Here is a 24,172-nt window from a genome sequence, read left to right on the forward strand (position 1 = left end):
GATTATAATTTGGGCAAGTGAACATTACATTCGGGCAAGTTGAACCGGACTCGTACTTGCCCGTTGGGCAAGTGCTTTTGAAACCTTAGTGTCAACCCTAGTGTGTTTTGTGTGGTGGTAGAGGGGTGTTTGGGTGTGTGAGGCGCTGTGTGTTGTGTGGTGGTAGTGGGGTGTTTGGGGCGTGAGGCGCTGCTTATTGAGTGTGCTGTTGGCTGAGCGAGGTGAGGATAGGCGGTGAGGCTCGGAATCCGATAATGAGACTTTCTCACGGCATAACTTCAATGGAAGATTGTCAACTGAAGTTCTTTTTCTTACTCTGTTCTTCCTGGCGAGGTAAACCAAGTTGTTACGGTTAAAAAAAAAATTGTATTTTCTCGATACCAGGTATTTATTACCACATTTCAACGATGAAACAAGGAAACTGATGTCATCAAGAAGGCATGTATTCTATTAGCATAACGTATCAAAAGCTGCTAAAGGGCTAAGGAGGTAAGGGGCGGAGCCAGCAAGGGTAAGGTGCGGGGTCAGTGTTGTAAGGGGCGGAGTCAGCAAGGACAAGGGGCGGAGTCAGCAAGGTTACAGGGGGGAGTCAGTGAGGATTAGGGGCGGTGTCAGCCAGGGTTTTTTCACATACACAAGCACGCACGCACGCACGCACACAGGCACACACAAACACACACACACACACATACACCAATTCCAGTGTGTGGAGTGTGCAGTCTGACCTTGGGTCTCATGAAAAGGTTTAAGAACTGATCCTACTGTACCGTCCCTTTCTATATTGCATACAAAACATAATTGGTTGCCCTAAAAGGCTTATATTGGTAAAAAAGGTTTACAAGGCAAAGAAATCATCTTTGTTAAAAGAATTATGTATATATATAATACTTTTGGAAATAGGACTCAAACCCTGTTTTCATATTTCTTACTGAAGACTCTTTCAAGCACCTACAAACAAACGTATCGACTCCTGAAGAGGGCAAAGAGGATAAAGAGGTGATGATCTCAAAGGAGGGCAAGTGGACTGCTGATTGGTCAACTCTCCTGCGTCATTATAACACGGTTCTGGGAAATCAGTTGTTTACGTAGGTACAGATTCTCAGAAGTAACTTTATCATTAACGGTATGACTCAGAAGGTGTGAATGCAGATTGGCTCGTTTGTGTGACGACCGGCACAAAGGACTTTGATCCTGTCATGTCAGGTAACTGGATTCTACTTTTAAAGTTCACTTAAAAGCGATCATTGTTCGTTTGAGTGTGTGTGAGTGTGTGCGTGTGTGTGTCTCTAATCGGTTTCTCTTTGAGGGCCCCCCTAATCCCACTCTAAACGTACATGTGCACACCTGTGCTGATTTGTGGCATTCTGAGAGCAGCGGTGTTCTTCGACCATTACACGGGGTAACAAGGGCTTTCTGCTGGGTCAAAATAATCATTCCACAAGCACTGGCTTTAAGAGTCTTTATAAGTACTTCCAGCTTTTTAGAAAAACTCAGAACTAAAGTCCTCAGATGGCACAACATGAGAGTGTTCAACATAAATTAGAACACAAAGGAAATGGGAAATTTGCACAGTGGGATTCAAACCGCTGCGCGTTTCCACCACCAGCTGTTGCAGAAAACACCTTAAGGTGTTGGCAGTAATAATGGTGAGGGACAGAGAGGGAGAGAGGGGCAGACAGGGGGAGTGGGAGAGAAGGAGAGGGAAAGGGTTAGGGGGATAAGGAAGAGGGGGAGAGGGAGAGGAAGGAGAGAGAGAGAGAGACGGGGGACAGACTTAAGGAGAGAGAGGGTAGATCGAGGGAGAGGGATGGAGAGAGCCGGCATTAAAAATAGTGGAGGAAAGAGATTGAGGAGGTTAGAGGGAGAAGGGGAGAGAAGGAGAGAGGGACAGAGCCGGAGAGGGAAAGAAGATGTGGAGAGAGGGATTGAGAGAGACCTAGAGAGAGCATTGCATGATGGGCACAATGTTCTTATCATCCCAGTCACTGACATCCCCTCCCAGTGAATCACTGATGATTTTGGGATGTTTTCATCCGTCCGATAAACACCAATCTGTGGCTAATTAGTTAAACTCCTGCTCATTACATTGACAATCACAGATGAGTTGTTTTTGTCTCTAAATCCTCTCACAAGCCTCTCTCTGGTCCAAACCTGGTATATCAGCTGCCCTCCACTCGTCCACTCGTCCTACCTCCCTGATCTCTGCTTATCATTCAACAGCTGTCCTCTCCGGTTCGCCTCTCCTCGATAAGCCACTTCTCCGGCACCCACTTCCCCGTTTGAAAGGGTCCCGGCCCCTCCTCAATCAGTTAACGTCCACTTCGCCTGCACCTCCCTCTGCCTGCGTCTCCTCCCCGCCGCCCACTTGATAAACATCACCAGCCCTCTCCCCCCACGGACCAAAGTCATTTTTAACGGCCCCAATTATCTCAGCGAGTTTTTCGAAAACGTATGAATTAAAAGCAATGACTACCTTCGGTCCACGCCAGGGGCCGGGCCCCTGACTGCTCTAGGGGGCCGAGGGGGGCCTCCCTGGCTGTGGACAGATACCGCCGTGGATTTAGGGCCCCATTTGGTATTCTGCGAGGAGGGGGGTCTGGAGCCAGCTGGGGGTAAGAGATGTTTCTGTGGTGCTGCGTCTGCAGCCCACACACACCGCGCGGCGGCTGCGGCGGCGGCGGCGGCGGCGGCGGCGGCATTGTCTCCGGGCTCTCTAAGCCCCAGCCTCCCAAGCTGCTTCTGTCTCTCCCTCCTTGTCTCCCGTCTTCCTCCTCCTGCTACGCTGGCAGCCTCCCACACGTTTCCCCGGGCTGGAAGCCGGCCTTCAAAGTGATAAGCTCTTACAAAGTGAGGGCGTCCCAACTTTGTGTCGCCGCCACACACAAGTCCGTTTGTGTGGCGGGGTTTGTATGCGTGCGTGCGTGCGTTCCGAAAATGTTCTCTTTCTTCTTTCCCCCCCAGTCGTTGTGAATAGACACGACGTGCTTTGAAGGCATCTTTATCTGCTCCGAGATGTGAAGGATCTGCATTAATCCGGTTATTCTTGTCATAAGCCGGCGTCGGGCTGTTGTAAAATAACGCTAGTGTTGAAGTATGAACAACGATGTCGAATCGGTGCATGGTGTGTTCCTGGTTTTAAATACCAGTGACGTGGGTCCTCATTGTGCCACCGCTGCCATAACATAACAACGTTAGCGACGTTAGCATCAGGCTATCGGCTCGGCTGACTCTGTCGCTAGTTTGAGCTCCTGAAAGTAAAACTGCTGACAACTCTCCTAATATTGTTGTCTTTCGCCGCCTGCTGTGCTCTATTCCAACTGTCAAAAGCCTCCGAATGTTTCACGGTTCCCGGGCCCTTTGATACCCGGGCCCGCACACTGGGAGTCGGCGGGCTATAAATAGCCTCTTGTTTGTATGTTGGGCTCTCTTCTCCAGATCTTTACATGTTCGTCTGATTCCGTCAAGACGGCGAGGAACTATGCAGTAGCTGAGCCACTCGAACCGAAGCAGAGCACTAAAAACCAGCAGAACAAAGATGCAAAATAAAACAATGCCATCAAAGACTTAATCTCCAGGGACGGGCAATGATTTAAATGTTGTCCTGGTCCTGGTCCAACTTCATTAATTAGTGGGGATATCACAGACTGATTAGATGGCCATCCAGCCTCTCGTGTTTAATCAATTAATTCAGGCTCCTCAAGATCTCCCTCCTTCCTGATGACCAAACTTCTATCCCTTCACTCCCTCAGACACTCTATCTCTCTTTCTCTCTCTGACTGCCTCTCTCTTTCTCTCTCTCTCTCTCTCTGTCTCTCTTGCTCTCTCTCAGACACTCTCTCCCTCCCTCTCTTTCTCTCAGTCACTCTCTCTCTGCTATATCTCTCTCCTCCATCTGCCTTTCTGTATTGCTCTCTTCTATCCATTTCTCTTCTCTCTGCGTCTCTCTTCTATTTATTTTTCCTCTTGCTGCCTCTCTCTTATACATCTCTCTCTCTGTCTCTCCTCTCTCTGCCTCTCTCTATGTCTCTCCTCTCTCTGCCTCTCTGTGTCTCTCCTCTCACTACCTCTCTGCGTGTCTCTCCTCTCTCTCTGCCCCTCTGCGTGTCTCTCCTCTCTCTGCCCCTCTATCTGTGTCTCTCCTCTCTCTGCCCCTCTGCGTGTCTCTCCTCTCTCTGCCCCTCTATCTGTGTCTCTCCTCTCACTGCCTCTCTGTGTCTTTCCTCTCTCTGCCCCTCTCTCTGTGTCTCTCCTCTCACTGCCTCTCTATTTCTCTCCTCTCTCTGCCTCTCTGTGTCTCTCCTCTCACTGCCCCTCTTTCTGTGTCTCCTCTCTCTGCCTCTCTCTGTGTCTCTCCTCTCTCTGCCCCTCTTTCCGTGTCTCCTCTCTCTGCCTCTCTCTGTGTCTCTCCTCTCACTGCCCCTCTTTCTGTATGTCTCCTCTCTCTGCCTCTCTCTGCCCCTCTGTGTGTCTCTCCTCTCTCTGCCTCTCTCTGTGTCTCTCCTCTCACTGCCTCTCTATTTCTCTCCTCTCTCTGCCCCTCTCTCTGTGTCTCTCCTCTCTCTGCCTCTCTCTGTGTCTCTCCTCTCTCTGCCCCTCTTTCTGTGTCTCCTCTCTCTGCCTCTCTCTGTGTCTCTCCTCTCTCTGCCCCTCACTCTGTGTCTCTCCTCTCTCTGCCTCTCTCTGTGTCTCTCCTCTCACTGCCCCTCACTCTGTGTCTCTCCTCTCTCTGCCTCTGTGCGTCTCTCTCCTCTGCCTCTCTGTGTGTCACTCCATTCTGTTTCTTCTTGATGTACCGGGGTATCTTTGATCACTCTGATCCCAGCAGACCTCTGAAGACACTGATTGTTCCCGAGCCCTGCCCCCCACATGGACTCCTCAAACAACGGCAGGGAGAGCAGTAATGGCCTCTCCATCGCTGGAGACACACGCCGGCCCTGTTAAACAGATGGCGGGTGGCACCTGCAAGCAGGAAGCGGACGGAGGGAAATATCTCATTCCAAGAGCCGTGTTGGTGTCATGGAGTTTAAACTGGCTGCACTGGTGTTAAGGTCGCTTGTGTGTAATACAGTGGGAGGACTTAACTGCTGTTTGCTGCCATCCGGTGTAGATGGACTCGAGGCCTGGATAGAGTCTGCTGTGTTATTTCAGCTAACTACGATACAATAGAGCCAAGAGGTAGAACAATGAAACGCATTGGAACAAGTCTGCTGGCTCTGACCCCACGCAGAGGCGGTCAACGCTATGAGGCAATTTGCTCACAAATTCACCGGCAATTGCAATTGCTAGTTAACTTGTGTGATTCTACTTTAGTGGCGTAATAGAAGATTAGGCTCTCTCGGACGTGGACATCCCTATGAAAGCGTTGGCTGGACAGACACACATCCACACATCCACAAATCCACACATCATCGTCCTTTGGTCGTGACGAAAAGGCACTTTGGCGCCTCGAAAAGAAGCCCACTTGAGTCAGGAGCAGGAGAACTTCACAGACTGGTTGGCAGAGATTGGCTCCTGCGAAAACGTGTTTTATTGCACCTTGAGATGGGTTCAACTGATTTATCCACAGGCAAGAGTCGTCAAAAAGGTAATAACTACTGGCACCTTACACAATACATGCCAGTACAGGATACCTTACACAATACAGCATCGGCCCCCTCGCACATGCAGGCCAGTACAGGAGACCGTACACCATACATGCTGGTGCAGGCCACCGTAGTTGCTGGAAACAACCTTTAACTTCAGCATGACCAAGTTAAGAACACATTCATACACATACACATACACACACACTCTTGGATTAGACGAAGCCGTGCCTAGTTTATGTGCGCCCCCTTGGTTGATTACAAGCCCTTCTTCATAACGCCCTCTGAATAGACTGCCCATTAACATGCACTCAACACCTTCGTCTGTGTGTGTGGGTGTATGTGTCCGTCTGTGTGTGTATGTGTATGTGTGTGTGTGTGTGTCTGTACGTGTGTCTGTGTGTGTGTATGCATTTGTGTGTGTTTGTAAGCATGCGTGTGTGTGTGTGTGGTGTACGTGCATGTGCGTGCATGCGTGTGTGTGTGTCTGTGTGTGCATGCATGCGTGTGTTTGAGTATGTGCGTTTGTGTGCTTGCACGTGCATGCGTGCGTGCGTGTGTGTGTGTGTGCGTGCGTGTGCAGTGGCAGCCTTTAAAAGCCTGTCGTGGGGGCGTCTGAGGCTGGGCGCTGGCTTAACGAGCGTCCTCGAGATGTGTCTCTCCTCAGGTCCAGCCTTACGATGGATCTCCAGCCCAGTCTCAACGGGCCTGAACCTTCACCCCTCCTCCATCTCACATCTCTGAAGACCCCTGGCACTGAACACACTTTAATAGTTTAAGTAGAGTTAAGGCAATAGCTCAGAGCAATGCGTGTGTAGGTTTGATGATGTAAGCAGAGGGACAGTCCCAGTATATAAGCCTTTTGACTTCCTCTCCATGATGTCACACTGAACCTGACACAGATCAGGCAGCCACGCTGGAAAGAGGCTTAATCGATGTGAGAGTGAGTGAGTGAGTGAGTGCGTGAGTGAGTGAGTGAGTGAGTGAGTGAGTGAGTGAGTGAGTGAGTGAGTGAGTGAGTGAGTGAGTGAGTGAGTGAGTGAGTGAGTGAGTGAGTGAGTGAGTCAGTGAGTCAGTGAGTGAGTCAGTGAGTGAGTGAGTGAGTGAGTGAGTGAGTGAGTCACACACACAATTGTGGACTTTTCCACCCAGAGAATAGTGGATGTTCAAATGCTTTTTCAAAAGCATGAACTCAACTTTTCTCTTAAAATAATTACAGATTATAATCATATCTTTTTCTCGCCCTATTGACCTCTTCAAACTGACTTTAGGCCACTCCAAGTACTTCAGTCCGAAAGTTTGTTTCCTAATTTGGGTCAGTCCTTTAGTTCTGTGGCTATTAAAAAGAGCTGCCACCAAAAGTTTTTGTCCAGCAGCCGTGTGAATCCTGAGTTCAGCGTAGGAAATGTGAACTATATGCAGACAACGTCACGGAAAACTCTTCTAATCTTGGAGGATCTGTCAAGATGATGCTGATGCTGGTTTAAAATTAATACACACTATTGGTGTTCACACAAAGACCCAACACAGCCCACGTCTGCGCGTTCACCAGGCGCATTGTTAGACCTGGGCATTCGAGGCTATAGCCCGGATCTTTTGTGAATAGCCCCGGATTGATGTGACGTCAAATAAAAAATAAAAAAACATAATAATGATGAAAATAGCTCCGTAGAGTAGACTTCTTTGAGGTTGCATTACCAGCAGCCACAGATGCAACATAGCCAGTGAAAAACTCAAAATTCTGACGTGTCCATACATGGGCAGATTTTGAATAATTTGTTGCAAAATGTTGCAAATTCAAAGTTGGAATTCTTTCTTCTCTATGCATAGCGCATCACGTCGATATTGCTGTTTCGTGCTTCTAGCCTTTTTGTGAGATCAGAGAGTGTTGAGAAGGACAGTAATAAAATATCTTTGGTAAGATGGATAAGAAGAGAGGCCCGCAGTTAATTCAGCCAGGTCCACTTGACATCAGGTAGGTGCATGACAGTGGTACAGTAAAACTTCAATAGCCCGGGCTTTTATTTATTTCAATCACTGAACTTAAGAACAAAACTCTTGCTCAGCAAAGGTGGGAAATACTATCAAATGTATTATTTAAACCAGTATGAATATTACCGTACATGTATACACATTACCAGGCTATCGAATAACGCCTGCACACATGCTCGCACACACACGGTGATTGACGGAGTGATAATCGGGAGTCGGGAGAATTCCCAGTGGGGCGCCGGGCTGATTACTGCGGGATGACAATATTGCGTTTACAAAAGTTTCCTTCTCAAACTACGTTACAATTGCATGTTCATCAGCCCGATTATTACATTTTCTCGGGGGACAAAGTCCCGAACCCCCGTTTTAAAAGGACTCTAACTTCTGGGCTACAGCCCCGAATGTTTTCAATTGCTAGCGACGCTCCTGGTGTTCACTTATCGGAATTAAATCTGTTACATTAAATTCAATGTAATATTGTGTGAACTGAAGGTATGTATATTTAGTTGAAAGAAATGTCTGACCTTGCAGTGATTCATGTTAGCTCTGAGTCACTGTTTAATAAAAATAGCCTCTCTTTCTGGAGTCTAGAGGCCTCAGATGTCTGCTGCTCTGAAATCCCTCGAATCAATCGAGATCTAAAGATGTTTTTAACACAAAGGCAACATGACCATGTTCAGCACGAGCACTTAAACCTGCAACTACAAAAACCACTAAATAATAAGGCAATGGACCATAATGCTACCGCCCACCCCTGGAGACACCAAACAAAGAGCCAACAGGTGGACCGGCCGGAGGTGAGACGGGGGGCTGTCGTGTCGAGACCCCCTTCGTGTCGAGGCCCCCTTTGAAACAGCTGTCTTCACGCGTGAATCCCAGACAGATCCTGTAATGTTATATGAATTTGCTGATGCCTCGACATCGCCCCTCTCCCTCGAGCACCGACCGCCACGGATACGATGCACCTCTGCGTAGATTTGGGTAGGTACCGTCGGGTTCTGTGTCCTAGCAACAGCGAATCAGAGCTCTGACTTTGAGAGAACGCAGAACCTCTGACCTATTTATACCGCCCGAGAGAGGGAGGATTTTAATTGTGTCTCCTGCTCTAATTTATTTGCAATTTGTGGTAAATAAATTCGTCAGAGAGTCCTCTCTGGATTAGAATCAGAAAAGTTTGTTTGTTGCTAGTGAAATTCAATTATTTTAATTGCCTTTGTTTCTGTTTCTTCAGGTAATTTTCGTTGTTGTTGGAGTGGTAGATGGAGATGAAATTTGGGTTCTCGTTCCAGTCTGCAGTCGCTCGATTGGAGACTAAATCAGTTTTATTTTATCAAAACTAGTGACACTTATTTCCACCACATGAACAGCAGTTTGTCTAATTGTTTCAACATGTGTTTTCAGCAGGTTTCTTTCTCCATAAAAATATAATTTAAAACATCACAAATTACCGGTACAACAATTTCAAAACACGCATAAACATTGTCTTCTACGATGAGGAGGACAATAAAATACTAAATAGAGTTGCTTGGTTTCTTATTCTTAAAACAGCGATAAAGTGCCTTGTGTTTCAGCCGGCTGAAGACATTGAGAGCTTCTTCTACAGCCCTATCACAAACGGAATAACCGCCAAAATACCAACATACAACGGTACAATATACCCCTCATATACCCCAATGAGAACCCCAATGTACCCCTCATGTTGGTGCAGGGGTCCGCATTCATTCAGGATAACAATTCAAAGCTCCAATAAATAGGGCTGAAAGGAGAAATTTGTAAACATGGATGTAAAGACGGATTGTGTTTTTGCAATGCAATTTGTCTAATCGAAGGGTTAGTCTACCAAGGCCTCCAGGGGCAGAGATCCGTCCTGGGGCCGTTGTCCTGGCAACCAAACCCCTACCCTGAAAGCTAAAACCAAACCCTCACTCTGAAGCCGCGCCTTAACCTAACCTTTAAACCAGACCTTAACTCTAACATCTATCCCTAAAACCCCACCCCTATCCTAAAGCCTAATCCTAACCACCTCAGTCTGATTTATTATTTGAACATTGGTTTCCCCATTTGCATGTACGGGTACCAAAGGTTCAGACTCAATGTATGGTATCATAATTAATTATTAATATTATTTTAACCAGGGCTCCCCCTGCTCCAGTCAGTTCCAGCCAGTCCCAGCAGGTGGGCCCAAGCGGTCGGTACTCAGCACAAATAAGGCTCAGCGCTACAACAGAGACGCCAGACATTCAGAATATTTGATGCGACGCTGTTCCACTTTTAACAGCTGAAGCTGTTGAAGACTCCTTCACTACACACTCAGCATGTCTCTTCCTTACAGAATTCAGAACTCAACTTGGGGAGAAGAAAGACCTATACAATATATATATATATATAAAGAGACAGAGAGAGAGAGAGAGCGAGAGCGAGAGACAGAGAGACAGAGAGAGAGAGAGAGAGAGAGAGAGAGAGCGAGAGAGAGAGACAAAGAGAGAGAGACAGAGAGAGAGAGAGCGAGAGAGACACACAGAGATAGACACATACACACCGACTGAAAGAGAGCAAGAGAGACACACAGACACAGAGATAGACACATACACACCGACAGAAAGAGAGCAAGAGAGACACACTGACAGAGAGAGAACAGAGAGACAGGAATCAGCAGCCCGTTAGTACGGTTCAGACAGAAGTTATCTCCTACTTGTGCACTTCTTGAGCCCTGATCCTTTCTTCAGCGCATGGCGGCTCAGCTTGCAGTTGAAGTTGTTCTCCCAGAACTCAGCGAACCAGATGTTCCTCCTGTTGTTCTCCAGCGTGCGGCTGATGAAGTAGCGGTCGAACCCTGAACACAGTCATCAACAGAGGCCAACAGTCAGGGGACAACCAGCCTGTACAACACGGGTAGGTTTTGTTTTCGTTATGTTACTGTGGTACAGTAAGGATGTTCATAGAACCAAGTGCCAAGCACTAACAATGGTTGGGTTAACCTTATCTAGGTTGGGTTGAATTTAGCTTAGGTTGACTTTATTTAAGACTCTACTCAACATTGCATATTGTTTAATGGCTACAAGGTACTTGTTGCTGCCATGTATTTGTATTCATCTAATGCACGGCAGAGCACAGCGTTATTCTGAACATTAAATTCTAAAGACATGCAGCAACAAATACATAGTATTTGTTATTCGATTTAAAGACATGTCTGCATGTCTTTAGAATTTAATGCTCAGAATGACCCTGAGCTATACTGTGAATTTGATCGATAAAATACTTTGATGATATAATTTTCCTATCTTTGTATTATTCTGTTAATGTCCAGGTTGGCCATTTGATTTTCTCATTAGCGTGGTTATAATTGGCTGCTAGCGACATAGGTAATTACTCAACGATGTGGCCTTGATAGAACACAGCAGCCGCAATCATTCCAATTGATATTATTTTGATTCGACGCGGAGAAAAACTAATAAATCAGTGCAAAAAACACAACCGAAACATTTTAAAACCTAAGAGAGAGTTAGTGTCGCCATGACGACGCCAAAGGAACCAAACACTGGGTTTGATCTGCCCTGACCCATGAGCAGCAATACTGCCCCAGAATATTAACTCAGCTGGGAGGAGCCGGGGATCGTACTAGCAACCTTACGGTTACAACTATGGCATGGGCTAAATGTTATTGGGCGGCCAGGTAATGTCAAGCAAACATTCTGGCTGAATCTGATCGGAGGACCTGAATTAAAGGGGTGTTATTACGTAGCCAGCTAGACACCTAACCTTAACTATTCCCAACGAGCTGGTTGTTACCTTGCCGTCGGTGTTTGAATGTGAGTATGAATAAGTAAGTCGCAATGGATAAAAGTGTCTGCTAAACGTAAAAAATGTAATTCTACACCTGTTCCTATGTCTTCAGTCGGGATTCGGACAAGGATGGATCAAGCACTACTTTGTTTCCCACTACATCCCATGTCCTCTAACATGAGTAGTTTCAGGGTGAGGTAGAGAAGGCGGTTTCACACAGCAGCAAGAGGAGGACGATGGAGGTCGCGTACCTCTGACGGACTGTCTCTTGGGCAGGATGGTGACAGCCCCCTCCGCCATCTCCTCCTGGTCCAGCACCGGGGATATCTTGGAGCCCCAGCTGTCGGAGCCCACCCAGATGAAGTGTCCCGTTTGGTTGGCCTTCTTGGCGGCGTGGAGCAGCCGTCTGTCGACACACGGGGAGCACGCGTGGGAGACGAACAGGTCAGACGGGGAAACACGATCTGCTCCTGAGGTTCATGTTTTATTCCGTCTGGTTTCTATTGTTGTTATGCTATCTGGAGCAGAGCGATCCCCAACAAACTATTTCCTCTCCGATTTCAGAAGTAGTCTGACTCTGAATATCTAAATCGTATTTTTAAGGTTGTCTTTTAAATGTGATTCCTGCTCGTATGAAACTCTGCCATTTGTGTTTGGGTTATATAAATAAACTTGCCCTATATTGAAGACTCTGCTTTTGAAGTTGTCCCAAAATGTGCCTATTATGCAGTGCAGTAAATATTCATCTTAAGATATATTATCCATGTTTCTTTCTTCGTCGTCAGCACAGCGAGGAGTGAAGGGAAAGTGGGTTAAAGAGTACACAGTAAAGAGTTAAAGAATAATCACTTAGCAACCATAAGGAGTTGGACTCAGACCTGGTGTTACTGATTTCATGATAGCAAGTCTAATTTGCATTTTTTGATTTTACAATGTTTTTTTTGAAAGAAAAATATTTTGTATTACTACACCATGAATGCACAAATAATGACCTGCAATTATTACCCGATATCAATGCATAGACAGATGCTGCTGCTTTGTCTTGTCTATTAAACCATCATTCAGTATTCCAACATCCCTTAATGACCTGGTTTCGGATAATGCAAAAATCAGTATTCTCGTTTTCCCTTCCTTCTTATGTGAAAACAAATCCATGTACTCCTCCGACCTCCGTGTCAGACCTGAGTAATGGAGGCCCGATCTGGATGGATCGGATGCTAGGAGTCCGGGGTACTTAAGAGGGGGTCAGTCACCTGATGTCGTCCTCGTTGGCGAACAGGATGACCACCCTGGCGTTGGGGTTCTCTCGCAGCCTCCGGATCACCTTATCGAACTCTCCCTGTTTGGGTTCCCGCGGGATCTTCACCGACTGGGAGATGCACACGCCCCCTGGGGATAGGAACATCGTTAGCACCACTGCTAGAACCATCGTTAGGACCAGCGTTAGGGCTATCGTTAGGACCATCGTTAGGACCATCGTTAGGACCAACGTTAGGGCTATCGTTAGGACCATCGTTAGCACCATCGTTAGGACCAGCGTTAGGGCTATCGTTAGGACCATCGTTAGGACCATCGTTAGGACCAGCGTTAGGGCTATCGTTAGAACCATCGTTAGGACCAGTGTTAGGGCCATCTTAAGGACCATCGTTAGGACCATCATTAGAACCATCGTTAAAACCAGGTTATTAAAGAACCAGGAACCATGGTAAATTAAGATCTATTCAGGAACCGTGGTTAATGAAGAAGATGGTTAGAGTGTCTCCTTAGTGTATCTGCTTAAAAGTTGAGCAGATACTTAAAATTATTAGAACTCAGAGAGGATTGGAACGTACACACAGACATTACATAGCGCGACTCAAAACAAAGGTGGTTCAAAGTCCAGCCTAAAGAACCGAGGTGGATGTTAGCGGGTTTATCACTCGCTTGGTGTCTGTATCATTAGAGGAGAGCACCACTGCCCCCCCCCCCCCCCGCACCTTAACCAAGGTGCACCATTTCTGTTCAGCTATATAAGGACACAATAAGCACGCCTGTCTCTGAAGAACGCTGTTGGTGGTCTGAAATCGCATTATCGTCTGTATAATACGGACAGTTTTACAGAAGTAGATTTCCACAAACAACTTGGCCTTCCTTGCCCCTGCGGTTGTCTCTCCTCTCTGACTAAATAAATATTAAATGTACCCGCCTCACGGTCGGCCCGTTCCAGCTCACCGCTGCACTGGCATCGCAGCATCACATTATTGTACACGTCACTCATGGATTCCTCCAAACACTGCCATCCCCTGCCCGGGCTTTTCCCAGGTTTCTGAGGCCGATTCGCCTCGTAAAAACCAAACACAACAGCGTAAACATTACACACGGACGAGGCAATATCACCTGGATGGACATCGAGGTGGTAAACAATTACCCTCTTTAATCGGCCAGGATAAACCAGGGGGTTAGTGTGTACCGGGTACGATCCCTGATGTCCACAGTCAGACATGCCCACCATTGAGCAAGCAGCCTTACTCCTACCAGTTCCTTCATTTCCTTCCCATCCGCTTTGGATAAAAGCATCTGCCAAGTTACTAAATAATTACTAATCAGTAGTAGTGCTAGTACTATTAACAGTAGTAATAGTAAACATAGTGAAATGTTAAATGGAATGCATTTATACAGCGCTTTTCTAACCAGTGGCCACTCAAAGCGCTTTACAATACTGCCTAACATTCACCCATTCATGCACACATTCACACACCGACGGTGGTATCAACCACGCAAGGGGACAGCCAGCTCGTCCGGAGCTGTCAAAGGTTAGATGTCTTGCTCAGGGACACCTCGACATTCGGAGGAGCCGGGGATTGAACTAGCAACCTTCCGTTTACCAGCCAACCCGCTCTGAGTAACATGCCGCCCAAAATAAGGGCCATTGTATCCCTTCCTGGACCCTTGTGGAGTGTGGTGTGGACAGCCTTCCTGGTTTCCCTCCCAGTGCCTCTTCCACAGCCCCGGGAGAATAGTATTGTTAGTGTCATGGCTGCTGTGCTGACAGGCCAGGTGGGCCCACGCAGTGAGCATTCTGCTCTGCTTCTTGGCAGGAGCGGAGGCTTCTGAATCCCCCCCACCGCGTTACAGGAGGGAGGAATCACTACTGTACCCATACAAGTCACTGAGGATTAGGGGAACAGCTTCGGAAAGACTTTCTTAGAAACTAACAGGTCTGCTTTGCCTCAGGAGTATCTTTCCGTTTGCTATCTTGGCGGAGAGAGATTGGGGAGAGAGACACTTTTATCAGACTTTTTTCAAATGTTTTTAACAGGCTGTTTATTCAGTGATTTCTTTAGAGTTTTTATAAAATCGGTTTAGGTTCCTCGTCTTTAGGGAGCAGAACAGGGGTTTACCGTTCACTCAGGGGGTTCACACCAAGAACATCACGCCTGGCCATCACCAGCCTGACCCCCGGTTAAACTAACCCGTCTATCTGGCTCATCAGTGGGAACTGCAGACCGGATTCCCAGTCCTGTACTGGGGAAAGAGCTCTGAGGCAACGGGATCACTGAAGGGCCCTGGGCTTAAATTATTAGGACTGCCTTGTCCCATCTCGCCTGAAACATCAGGGCCCTTAGGAACGGGGGAGGGTCACTTTAACTTCGGGAACAGAGGAGATACACTGCCCTCTCTCCACCCGTCTGTACATAATTACACAGGATATGAATAAATGTATATAGAATATACAAATTTGGGTCCTGCTTGTCTGCTGCTTTTTTTGTTTAAAACCTGTCTCTAGTCTAAGGGACTTTGTACGAGTCCCTTATTATAATTAGCTTTTTTGCACAGTAATTCCCAGCATTAACGACGGTAAAGTAGGACTGTCTGTGGATGTGCACGACGTGCACTTTCACTACAGAGTACTGACTCATTATCCTTGCCGCACCAGAACCCCTGCTGGGGTACGAAATCTGCTTTGGTGTCACACCACCCCAAAGCCCCACCCCAAAACACACCACCCTTTACAGACACTCACAACTTTCAGACGCTTCCGCAGGTCTGGGACACTCGAGATCTGATTAAAGACAGATTTATTCAAATGAGTTTTATTCTCGTTTACATACCGTTCCAAGGCCACACGTTCCCCCGTTTGGGTGGGTGTGAAGTCAGTTGACATTACACGCTGACTGAGACCGGAGAGTGCATATAATAATAGAGAGACTGTGTGTAGTGCTGGGCTAATAAGACGGATAGCATCTGTACAGCCTGATAGCATCTGTATAGCATCTGTATAGCATGATAGCATCAGTACAGACTGATAGCATCTGTATAGCCTGATAGCATCTGTATAGCCTGATAGCATCTGTATAGCATGATAGCCTCAGTACAGACTGATAGCATCTGTATAGCCTGATAGCATCTGTACAGCCTGATAGCATCTGTATAGCCTGATAGCATCTGTATAGCGAGATAGCATCTGCTAGCACCGTGGCTCGTTTCGCACTAGTGTCCCAGACGAAGCTGTCAGTTGCTGTGGTCTCTGCTGTTCTGGAATGTGCCAGTTGGATATTTATGTTAAGGTGTAAAGAGTCTTTTGATACGCACAATGTTAAGGCCCCATCCCGTTTCTACCCCTTACCCCTTCAAAACAAGGGGGAGGGGGAAGGGGTAAGGGGAAATGGGATTGGGCCTAAATGTGGATCCCACCTTGTGAGAGAGGTTTTACCTGTCGAGTTATCTCTTAGCTGAAGTTACTTAAGTATTCAGCGTGTGTTGATGACTATATTACTATCTCACCACTTAATTCAAACCATCAGCGCGCCATGGCCTATCGAAGTGACCCTCAACGAGCTAGCAGTCCTCACAGCCCGTCTGGATGGGTCCTGGTCCTATTTGAACCGGTTACCCCATCTTGGTGTGGCTCTGTAGAACTAAGGGTATTCAGCCATACGCGTCGGTTGAGCTCTTCTGGCTCTCTGCGTTGTAGCTCTACAGCTTCAGAGTTTAACCGTACAACTTCAAAGTTAAAATATGAATCAGGGAAAAAGGTGTGAACACTGAAAGGATTTAAAAAGTTTTTTTTCCTCTTTTTTTAAGATTTTTGATATTTTCGGGTACTTTACTGAAAGTGGGAGCCCATCCGTTCAGTGTTGATTTAGGATACTTAGATTTCAAAAGTAACTTTTTCTTGCAAACTTCTGCTTTTACGCTACAAAGAGGTTCATCCGTTTCATAAAGTATGTTTTTTGGATATGTGAGGGCAATTGATATTAAGCTATCTTTATATAACTTCTCAAAAGGTTTATTTCAATTTCACTAATATATTTGGGGAAATCTTATTCCAATTTGGAGTTTTATTCAAAGGACCACTATGGTCTTTTTCTCACCCTTTCATCCGTATGTGTCTGTAGTTTGTGGTACTCTTAGATCTTATTCGCCCTGTGCATGCTGAGTATACGTTCAACGACGCCCAATGAACGCCATACCATCAGCTCTGCAAACACAATTTGTTGTTTCTCTGCTCCGCTTGCTTTTTAATCACACATCTTAACCGTTCCCCGTTCGCCACACACATCTTTGTGTGTGTTCCAGCCACAGAACCACTCAAGTAAATAATTAAAACGTGGCCCTGATGTACAGTGTTTCTCAGTGTTTTTCCCTAAAATTAACACCATTAAAACAGGGAACTGCCAGTGAACTTGATGAAGTGGGTCTGTTAACTCCGCTGAGACTGTTGTCGGAGAAAAGCAGTGTACAAAGCAATTTAATTTATGTAAAATTAGAAAAGCGCATGCTTCATTTATTATACTTCTCCAGTTGGAAAAACTGCAGAGAAACTAAAGCAATGCTTTTTTTTTAACAAAATAAAATATAAAGCAGGTACAGTTTTAAAAACGATTACAACAATGGAGTGAGACGAATAAAAAAAAGTATGTGAAAGCTTGTATCGCAGTACACGGAATCGGGATACAATTGCCAAATATGCCTCGCTAATTATGCATCGCTTGCCCCGAGCTGTAACCACGCGACGCATTTATCGGCGTGTTTCTGTCATCTCGGCAGAGCTGAGATGCCGTTCATTAAAAGTGAACTGCATCCTTTATTTTTCTTTCTTTCCGTCTTTCTTGGTCTTTGAGTTCCACCCTGGAGCTGTAATTCATCATTTATCCAACAGCGTGCTGAAATCACCCTGAATAGCCTCTGTGATTGTGGCCTTATGAGACCGTCCACATATCAGTCTGAATATATAAGTGTTGCCTTGGCAGTGCGGCAATTGACTTCCAAATATGGGCATCAGCCCTGTGTGGTTCAAAAGAATCCAGCCAATTAAAGAACTAAGTCACTCTCTCGCTCCCTCTCCGCTCTCGCAGAATCTGAAGACGGGGGTAAGTAAAGCCGATATATTCCCCTCTGAGGAAAGCATTGCACGCAGATCCCAGTTCATCTTTTAACATTGTTATTCTGTCGTTCTCCGGTGAAACGTTTCAGATCACTCGGCAGATTGCTTCACTTTCCGTCGGTTCCGCCATTGCTTTTTAATCGGAAGACTGCGGTGCTCCTTGTAAGTCAGGACCTGAAACTACTTCCCCCGAGCCGATTGGTCCATTCATAGCTGCCCGAGGTTTTAACAGGTATTCTACTTTGCACTCTTTCAACCCTTCTACCACGCTGGTTTCTTTCCTCTCCATGTATTGGGTACGTTTCTTATCGCGCTAGAATAACTACAGTAATAGTCTACAGTCTATCCTTGTCAAGTTTGTGCCTCTTTCTCCCACTGCTGCATATAGACCTTCTGGAGCATCACATGACGGTGAATGTGTTGTCTGTTACCGGGTAAATCACTGCAGATCGGTGGATCATATTTAGCGTTGACTTCTTTGGTGCGTTCAAAGATAACGAACGTTCAGCAGATGGACCAGGAGCTCTTGGACTGACATACGATAAACCAGACATATGTAGCTGCATTATTCATGTATTTATATTCTGTTGCCAATAATATCTTACTCCTTCAATTAATATAAACATATTTGTGAATGAAAACTCAATGCGATGCTTCCTCTGTTTGCAGAAGTCTAAATACATGGATTAAACCAGGTGAGAAGGACGTGATATCCTGTGTTGGCTCCTCAACCCAAACTCCTAACTCTTTAAACCCGGAGACCTGCTCCTCCTTGCACCATTCTCTTCTCCATTCTCCATCATCCTCTTTCTTCTCTTTCCTCTTCTTCCTTCCTCTTTCCTGTTCCTCCTCCACATCCCTCATCCTCATCCTCACTGTTCCTACTCCTCTTTCCTTGTCCTCCTCTTTCTTCTTCCTCTTCCCTCTCTTTCCTGTTCCTCCTCCTCCCCCTTCCCGTTTCTCCTCCACCTCCTCCCTGCTCCTCCTTCTCCCTTTTCCTCTTCCTCCTCCTCATTCCTCGTCTCCCTGCACCTCCTCTTCCTCCTCCCTGCTCCTCCTCTTCCTCCTCCTCCTCCCTGCTCCTCCTCCAGCTCCTCCCTGCTCCTCCTCTTCCTCCTCCTCCTTCTCCTCCCTGCTCCTCCTTCTCCCTTTTCCTCCTCCTCCTCCTCCTCATTCCTCTTCTCCCTGCACCTCCTCCTTCTCCTCCCTGCTCCTCCTTCTCCCTGCTCCTCCTCTTCCTCCTCCTCCTCCTCCCTGCTCCTCCTTCTCCCTTTTCCTCATCCTCCTCATTCCTCTTCCTCCTCCTCCTCCTCATTCCTCTTCTCCCTGCACCTCCTTTTCCTCCTCCCTGCTCCTCCTCTTCCTTCTCCTCCTCCTCCAGCTCCTCCCTGCTCCTCCTCTTCCTCCTCCTCCTTCACCCTGCTCCTCCTCTTCCTCCACCACCCTTCCTCGTTCCTGTTCCTCCACCTCCTCCCTGCTCCTCCTCCTCCTCCCTGCTCCTCCTCCACCTCCTCCTCGTTCCTCCTCCTCCTCCTCCTCCCTGCTCCTCCTCCTCCTCCTCCTCCTCCCTGTCTGAGTTTGCAGAAGGTTTTCCCTTGTTTACGTCCTTCAGTAACAGAATCAAAGTATGACAAGATCTCATGCTGAGGTTTACAAAACCTTTCCAATGCAAACCATTATCATCCCGTGTTTCTACAACCAATCAATAGACTGAGCAATACATCAATATATCATTGGCCAGATCATCGATCGACAGATCAGGCTACCAACCCACCCACTGGACTGTACCATCTGTTAGGGCCAGAGCGATCCATCATACATCTGGGCGGACATCGAGGGGTCGATTTGGAAATTGCTTGTAATGGCTCATCAACTTCAAACCCGCTCGTGAAAGAGGGGGCCTTTAATACCGTCATGCCCCATAGCAGCATCCACGCAAACATAGACACGGTCGGTGGCTCAGAACACACCGGGCGACAGCCAAACTCAACTCTTTGTGTTGTGTTGTGTTTACTTTGTGTTAGCTCAGTGAGTTCTCCGGCTGAACAGTGTGTTCCCAGCCAGGATCGGCTGAGGTGCTTTCTCCCATCCGAGAGTTGTTCTCCTTTACTCTGAAGTGAACAACCTTCTCTCTGGAGACGCTGATCCTCTCCTGGGAACATGGGATTTGGCAAAAGACGTGGAAGGGAAGTAGATGCTCGTCGGTTTGTGTGGATTGTTGTACTTGTGTGAGTTGTGTGTCTGTGATGTATGCGCACGTGCAGGTGTGTGTGTGTGTGTGTGTGTGTGTGGTGTGTGTGTTGTGTGTGTGTGTGTGTGCGCCCGTGATGTGTACGTGCTGGTGTGTGTAAGTTCTGGTTTGTGAGTGTGTGTTTGTGTGTGTGTGCGCACGTGCTGGTGTGTGTGTGTGTGTGCGTGCGCGCGCGTGTGTGTGTGTGTGTGTGTGTGTGTGTGTGTGTGTGTGTGTGTGTGTGCGCGTGTGTGTGTGTGTCTGTGTGTGCCTGTGATTCGGCGTGCTGGGCTGTGTGGGCGCGTTTCTCCCCGTCTCCATCGACAGGGTGCTGGCAGGGACGCGTTGCCGTGCTGAAGTGAGCAGGCTCACAAAGCCTCTTTGCCGTGTGTGTGTGAACGCCGGTGAAAGGCTGCAGCTACTCCTCAACACACTCAAGGATCTACCGCCTCCTCCCGCGGTTCAACGACTTGTTTACACGAACCAAACCACAAATGCTGTCATTGTCGTGTTCAGAAATAACAGGAAAAGGGCTCTGTGCGGTTTTGAGTTTGTCATCCCCTCCGTTTAATTAGACTATGTGATATCGCTTTGACCCCGCGCTCGGCCCAGTGTCGCATGCTGACCCGGCAGCCCCCCCCCCCCCCCCACACTATAGACTCCGACTCCGGCCCCGTGTCAGGGTCCAGCGCCATTAGACGGAGCATTCCAGCGAACAGAGTCCTTCAGCCCAGACGGAGGGACTGAGGAGACAGAGGGGACAGAGGAGAGGATTTACACCTCGTGCTCCCAAACGCATATGTCTGTCAGACCGCCTGTCTGCCTGTTCGTTCGACTATCGACGTGTTCTCACCTATCTGTCTTTCTGTCTGTCTGTTCGTTCAACCGTCTTTGTGTTCTCACCTATCTGTGTCTGTCTGTCTGTCTGTCTGTCTGTTTGTTCAACCCTCCATGTGTTTTCACCAATCTATGTGTGTGTCTGTCTGTCTCTATGTTTACATTTAGTCGTGTAACTTAGGCTTTTTTCAAAGGCACTTCAAAGTGAGGCTGATAGAATTCAAAGCTCACGATCCGAATGGGAGCAGTAGCATCAACACCAGTTACAGCAGAGCACAACATAGTTAAAATACAATACCTGGAGGGGAGCAGAGCAGCTCCTGAATCACAGGTGCAACAAATACACAGTGAGTGTACAAATAGAAGTGGCCAAAGAGTTGGAGAGCACCTATCAATGGGCTTTCAAATTTAGAGAACACTTTCCAACAGTCTCCCTGTCTGTCGGTCGGTCTATCCGTATGTCCGTCTGTCTGTCTGTCCGTCTGTCTGTCTCCCTGTCGGCCCGTCTGTCCGTCCCCATGTCTGTCCATCTGTCTGTCTGTCTGTCTTTCTTCCTGTCTCCCTGTGTGTCCGGCTGTCTGTCTCCCCATATGTCTGTCTGTCTGTCTCCCCATATGTCTGTCTGTCTTCCTCTCTGTCCGTCGGTGGCAATTTTTTTTATGTGTTGTTGTTATGACGACAACAAAACAAGCCGTCACAACAACTGACGCGACCAATCATCGATTCATCCTCAAAAAATCCAATCCAAAGCGCGTTCGATTTGACCAAAATAAAATAATAAGAAAGGTGTGTGACCTCTGAATGTCTGTCGGAGCCTGAGCTGTTTCCTCCAATCAGATCATTTCATCGGAGTGGCATTTCTCGCCCGGCCTGTCTAGACACCCCGGCCGTGTGTCAGCTCTCAGCGGGGCTGCCGCGGCACAGCTCTGACCTGGCTCTCAATAAACAGAGGTCTACTGCAGCCCACCGGCTAGATGCACCTCCTCCACATCAGCACCGGAGCTCAGCCGTGTGGCCTCGGTAGCGGAGTAGCTTAGCTTCGGGGGCCTAGCATAATCACCCAGTTGTGAGGAGCAACAGCGTAGCCTGGCCGTCAGAATGAATGTGATGCTGAGCATTACCTGACATCAGTGTTTTGGCACGACGCAATGTTTGTCTACACAGCACAACATAGATCCATGGGCCGTGGTGATTGGCCAAGAGGGACGGGACCAGGAAGTAGAAAGCTCAGTACTGTTTTTAACTACTTTCTTTAGAAGTTTTATCCCAAGGTGAGTGACAGTGAATGTTCTGATCTCTAATGAGCAGCTAGAGGGTAGTGGGTTTTACTCAGGGGTGCCAATAGGTAGAATGATATGGGGGTCTCAGCCCAGGGAAGATTCAGCTCGACGTCACAACCCCTCATGACCAGTCCATCCAGCTATGTCTTTAAAACATATCAGAAACTTCCTCCTAATTGCTTGAGCACCAAGTTCGAAACGCTCCCGGGGAATCGGTCGGAGTGGATCACACGGCTATTCGTCTTAATGTATTTGGAATAACTGGAACATCGAGTCCCTCGGAGGAAAGCGAGAAAAGAAAACACATGCGTCTGATGAGAAGGGATGGCCGAGCCCTGAGGAATAAATCACCCCTGCACCTTCGGCTCCTCAGGCCCGGGCTCCATAATTGATACGCCAGGGGGGTCGTTCCCCATCATTAGTGGAGCCCTGCGGTCCGCCAGCCTTTGACCTGGGGTGGGGGGGCAGGGGCAGGGTCCGGAGGGGGTCCCGGTGCTGGAGAACCAGGCCAGCAGTGGGACGGGGGCATTGATATGCAGTAACTGCAGGGTTCACTCGTCCAATCAGGATGCAGGTTGAGGTCCCACCACGACGCCATGGGGAGTTTACATTTAGGCCATTTAGTAGACGCTGTTATCCAAAGCGTCTTACAATAAGTACATTTGTCAGAAGAAAGGAGAAACAATATACTGTATCTCTTCCGGTACTGTAAGGATGCTCCTAGAACCAAGTGCCAAGCACTAACAATCACTAGGTTAACCCATTGCCTGTACACAACCAAGATAGCTAGGATAAGCTGCTACACGATGCTAAGAACTATTTTTCAGTGTCAGGACGTACAACACCTGATAAGTGCGTGAGAGGGGTAATTGGGGGTAAGGGGCTAGGCTATGCAGTCTAGGTGAACTCTGAACGAGTGAGTCTTGAAGCCCAAGGACATTTGGTCAACCAAGAACCGATGTGTAATACGAGACGAGCCAGGATCACCATCATCGTTGTATCCCTTAACTGCCTCTGCCTTCACCCACCCTTAAAAAGCTGGCCCTTGAAGCACTTCGTCGTTGAATCATTGATACGAGACTGAGGGAAAACAAGGTTGATTGTGTTGTGTTTGGTTCGCGCAACGACTCGTTTAAAATTGCTGTGGAAACGTGACAAGGGGAAAACCTACTCCACTAAAACACAGCCCAGAAAACAATGCTAAATTGACTGTGCTTGTAGCATGGGGCAATGTCAGCGATTGGTCAACTCCTCATAGATGAATGCCCGGGAAGGGCAAACCAATCCTGTGTTGGAATTGTTTTGGATCCACCACAACCAAGCGAAGAAAAGACTTGCAGGACACAAAGGACACCAGCCTTCATCGCACGAGGTACAAAAGACTGCAGATGAAATGGCCATGAAGGCAGCGGTCCAAAGGCAGCTCCGCAAGATACAAAGCGTCATGGTGGCAAAGGACATGAGTAATGACCGATGTGAAATACAACTGTGTGTTCGGTCTGTATACATGATGTACCATTTATTAATTAGGCCTTTACCAAATATATGAAATGTCTCTCTCTCCAACCAATATGTCTTTCAAACTAGTATGACTCTCAAATTATACAATGTAGGCTAAAGGCCCTCCACTAAATACAACATCTGTGTGTGTTCTTCTTGTATCTGAGAAGCTTTGCCATGCATGCAGATTAAAATTAGAGTAAAACAGCAAGATTCATTATTCATTAGTATACTATTCTCTCCATTACACTAAAGTGTATGGGTGAGAGTGTGCGCATAGATGCCTCTGTTTACGTGTGTGTTTGTGTACGTGATGTGTGTCTGAACATTTTTTTCTTTTCTGTCTGCACCTGCTTAGTTTGAATGCGTTTATGCAGCGGAATTTGCGTTCATGCGTCTGTGTGTGTTACATTGACATTTACATTCCGGGCATTCAGCAGACGCTTTTATCCAAAGCAACTTAAAATAAGTACATTTGTCAGAAGAAAGAGAAAAAACAATATATCGCTGTCGGCACAGTAAGGATGTATATAGAACCAAGTGCCAGTCCCTGTATACAACAAAGATAGCCAGGATAAGATGTCAACAATGCTAAGAACTG

General features: G+C 47.3%; 1 protein-coding gene across 1 annotated transcript in view; it reads right to left on the bottom strand.

The window, feature by feature from the left end:
* LOC115557596 (metabotropic glutamate receptor 4-like) overlaps positions 1-24,172 on the bottom strand; it is a 152,566-nt gene that overhangs the window by 44,930 nt on the left and 83,464 nt on the right. The window contains 3 exon segments of the mRNA XM_030375522.1: positions 10,267-10,407; positions 11,609-11,763; positions 12,611-12,746. Of these exon segments, the coding sequence (XP_030231382.1) occupies positions 10,267-10,407; positions 11,609-11,763; positions 12,611-12,746 (432 nt within the window).

This window comes from Gadus morhua, chromosome 13 (assembly GCF_902167405.1).
Source record: "Gadus morhua chromosome 13, gadMor3.0, whole genome shotgun sequence".
NCBI classification, from domain to species: domain Eukaryota; kingdom Metazoa; phylum Chordata; class Actinopteri; order Gadiformes; family Gadidae; genus Gadus; species Gadus morhua.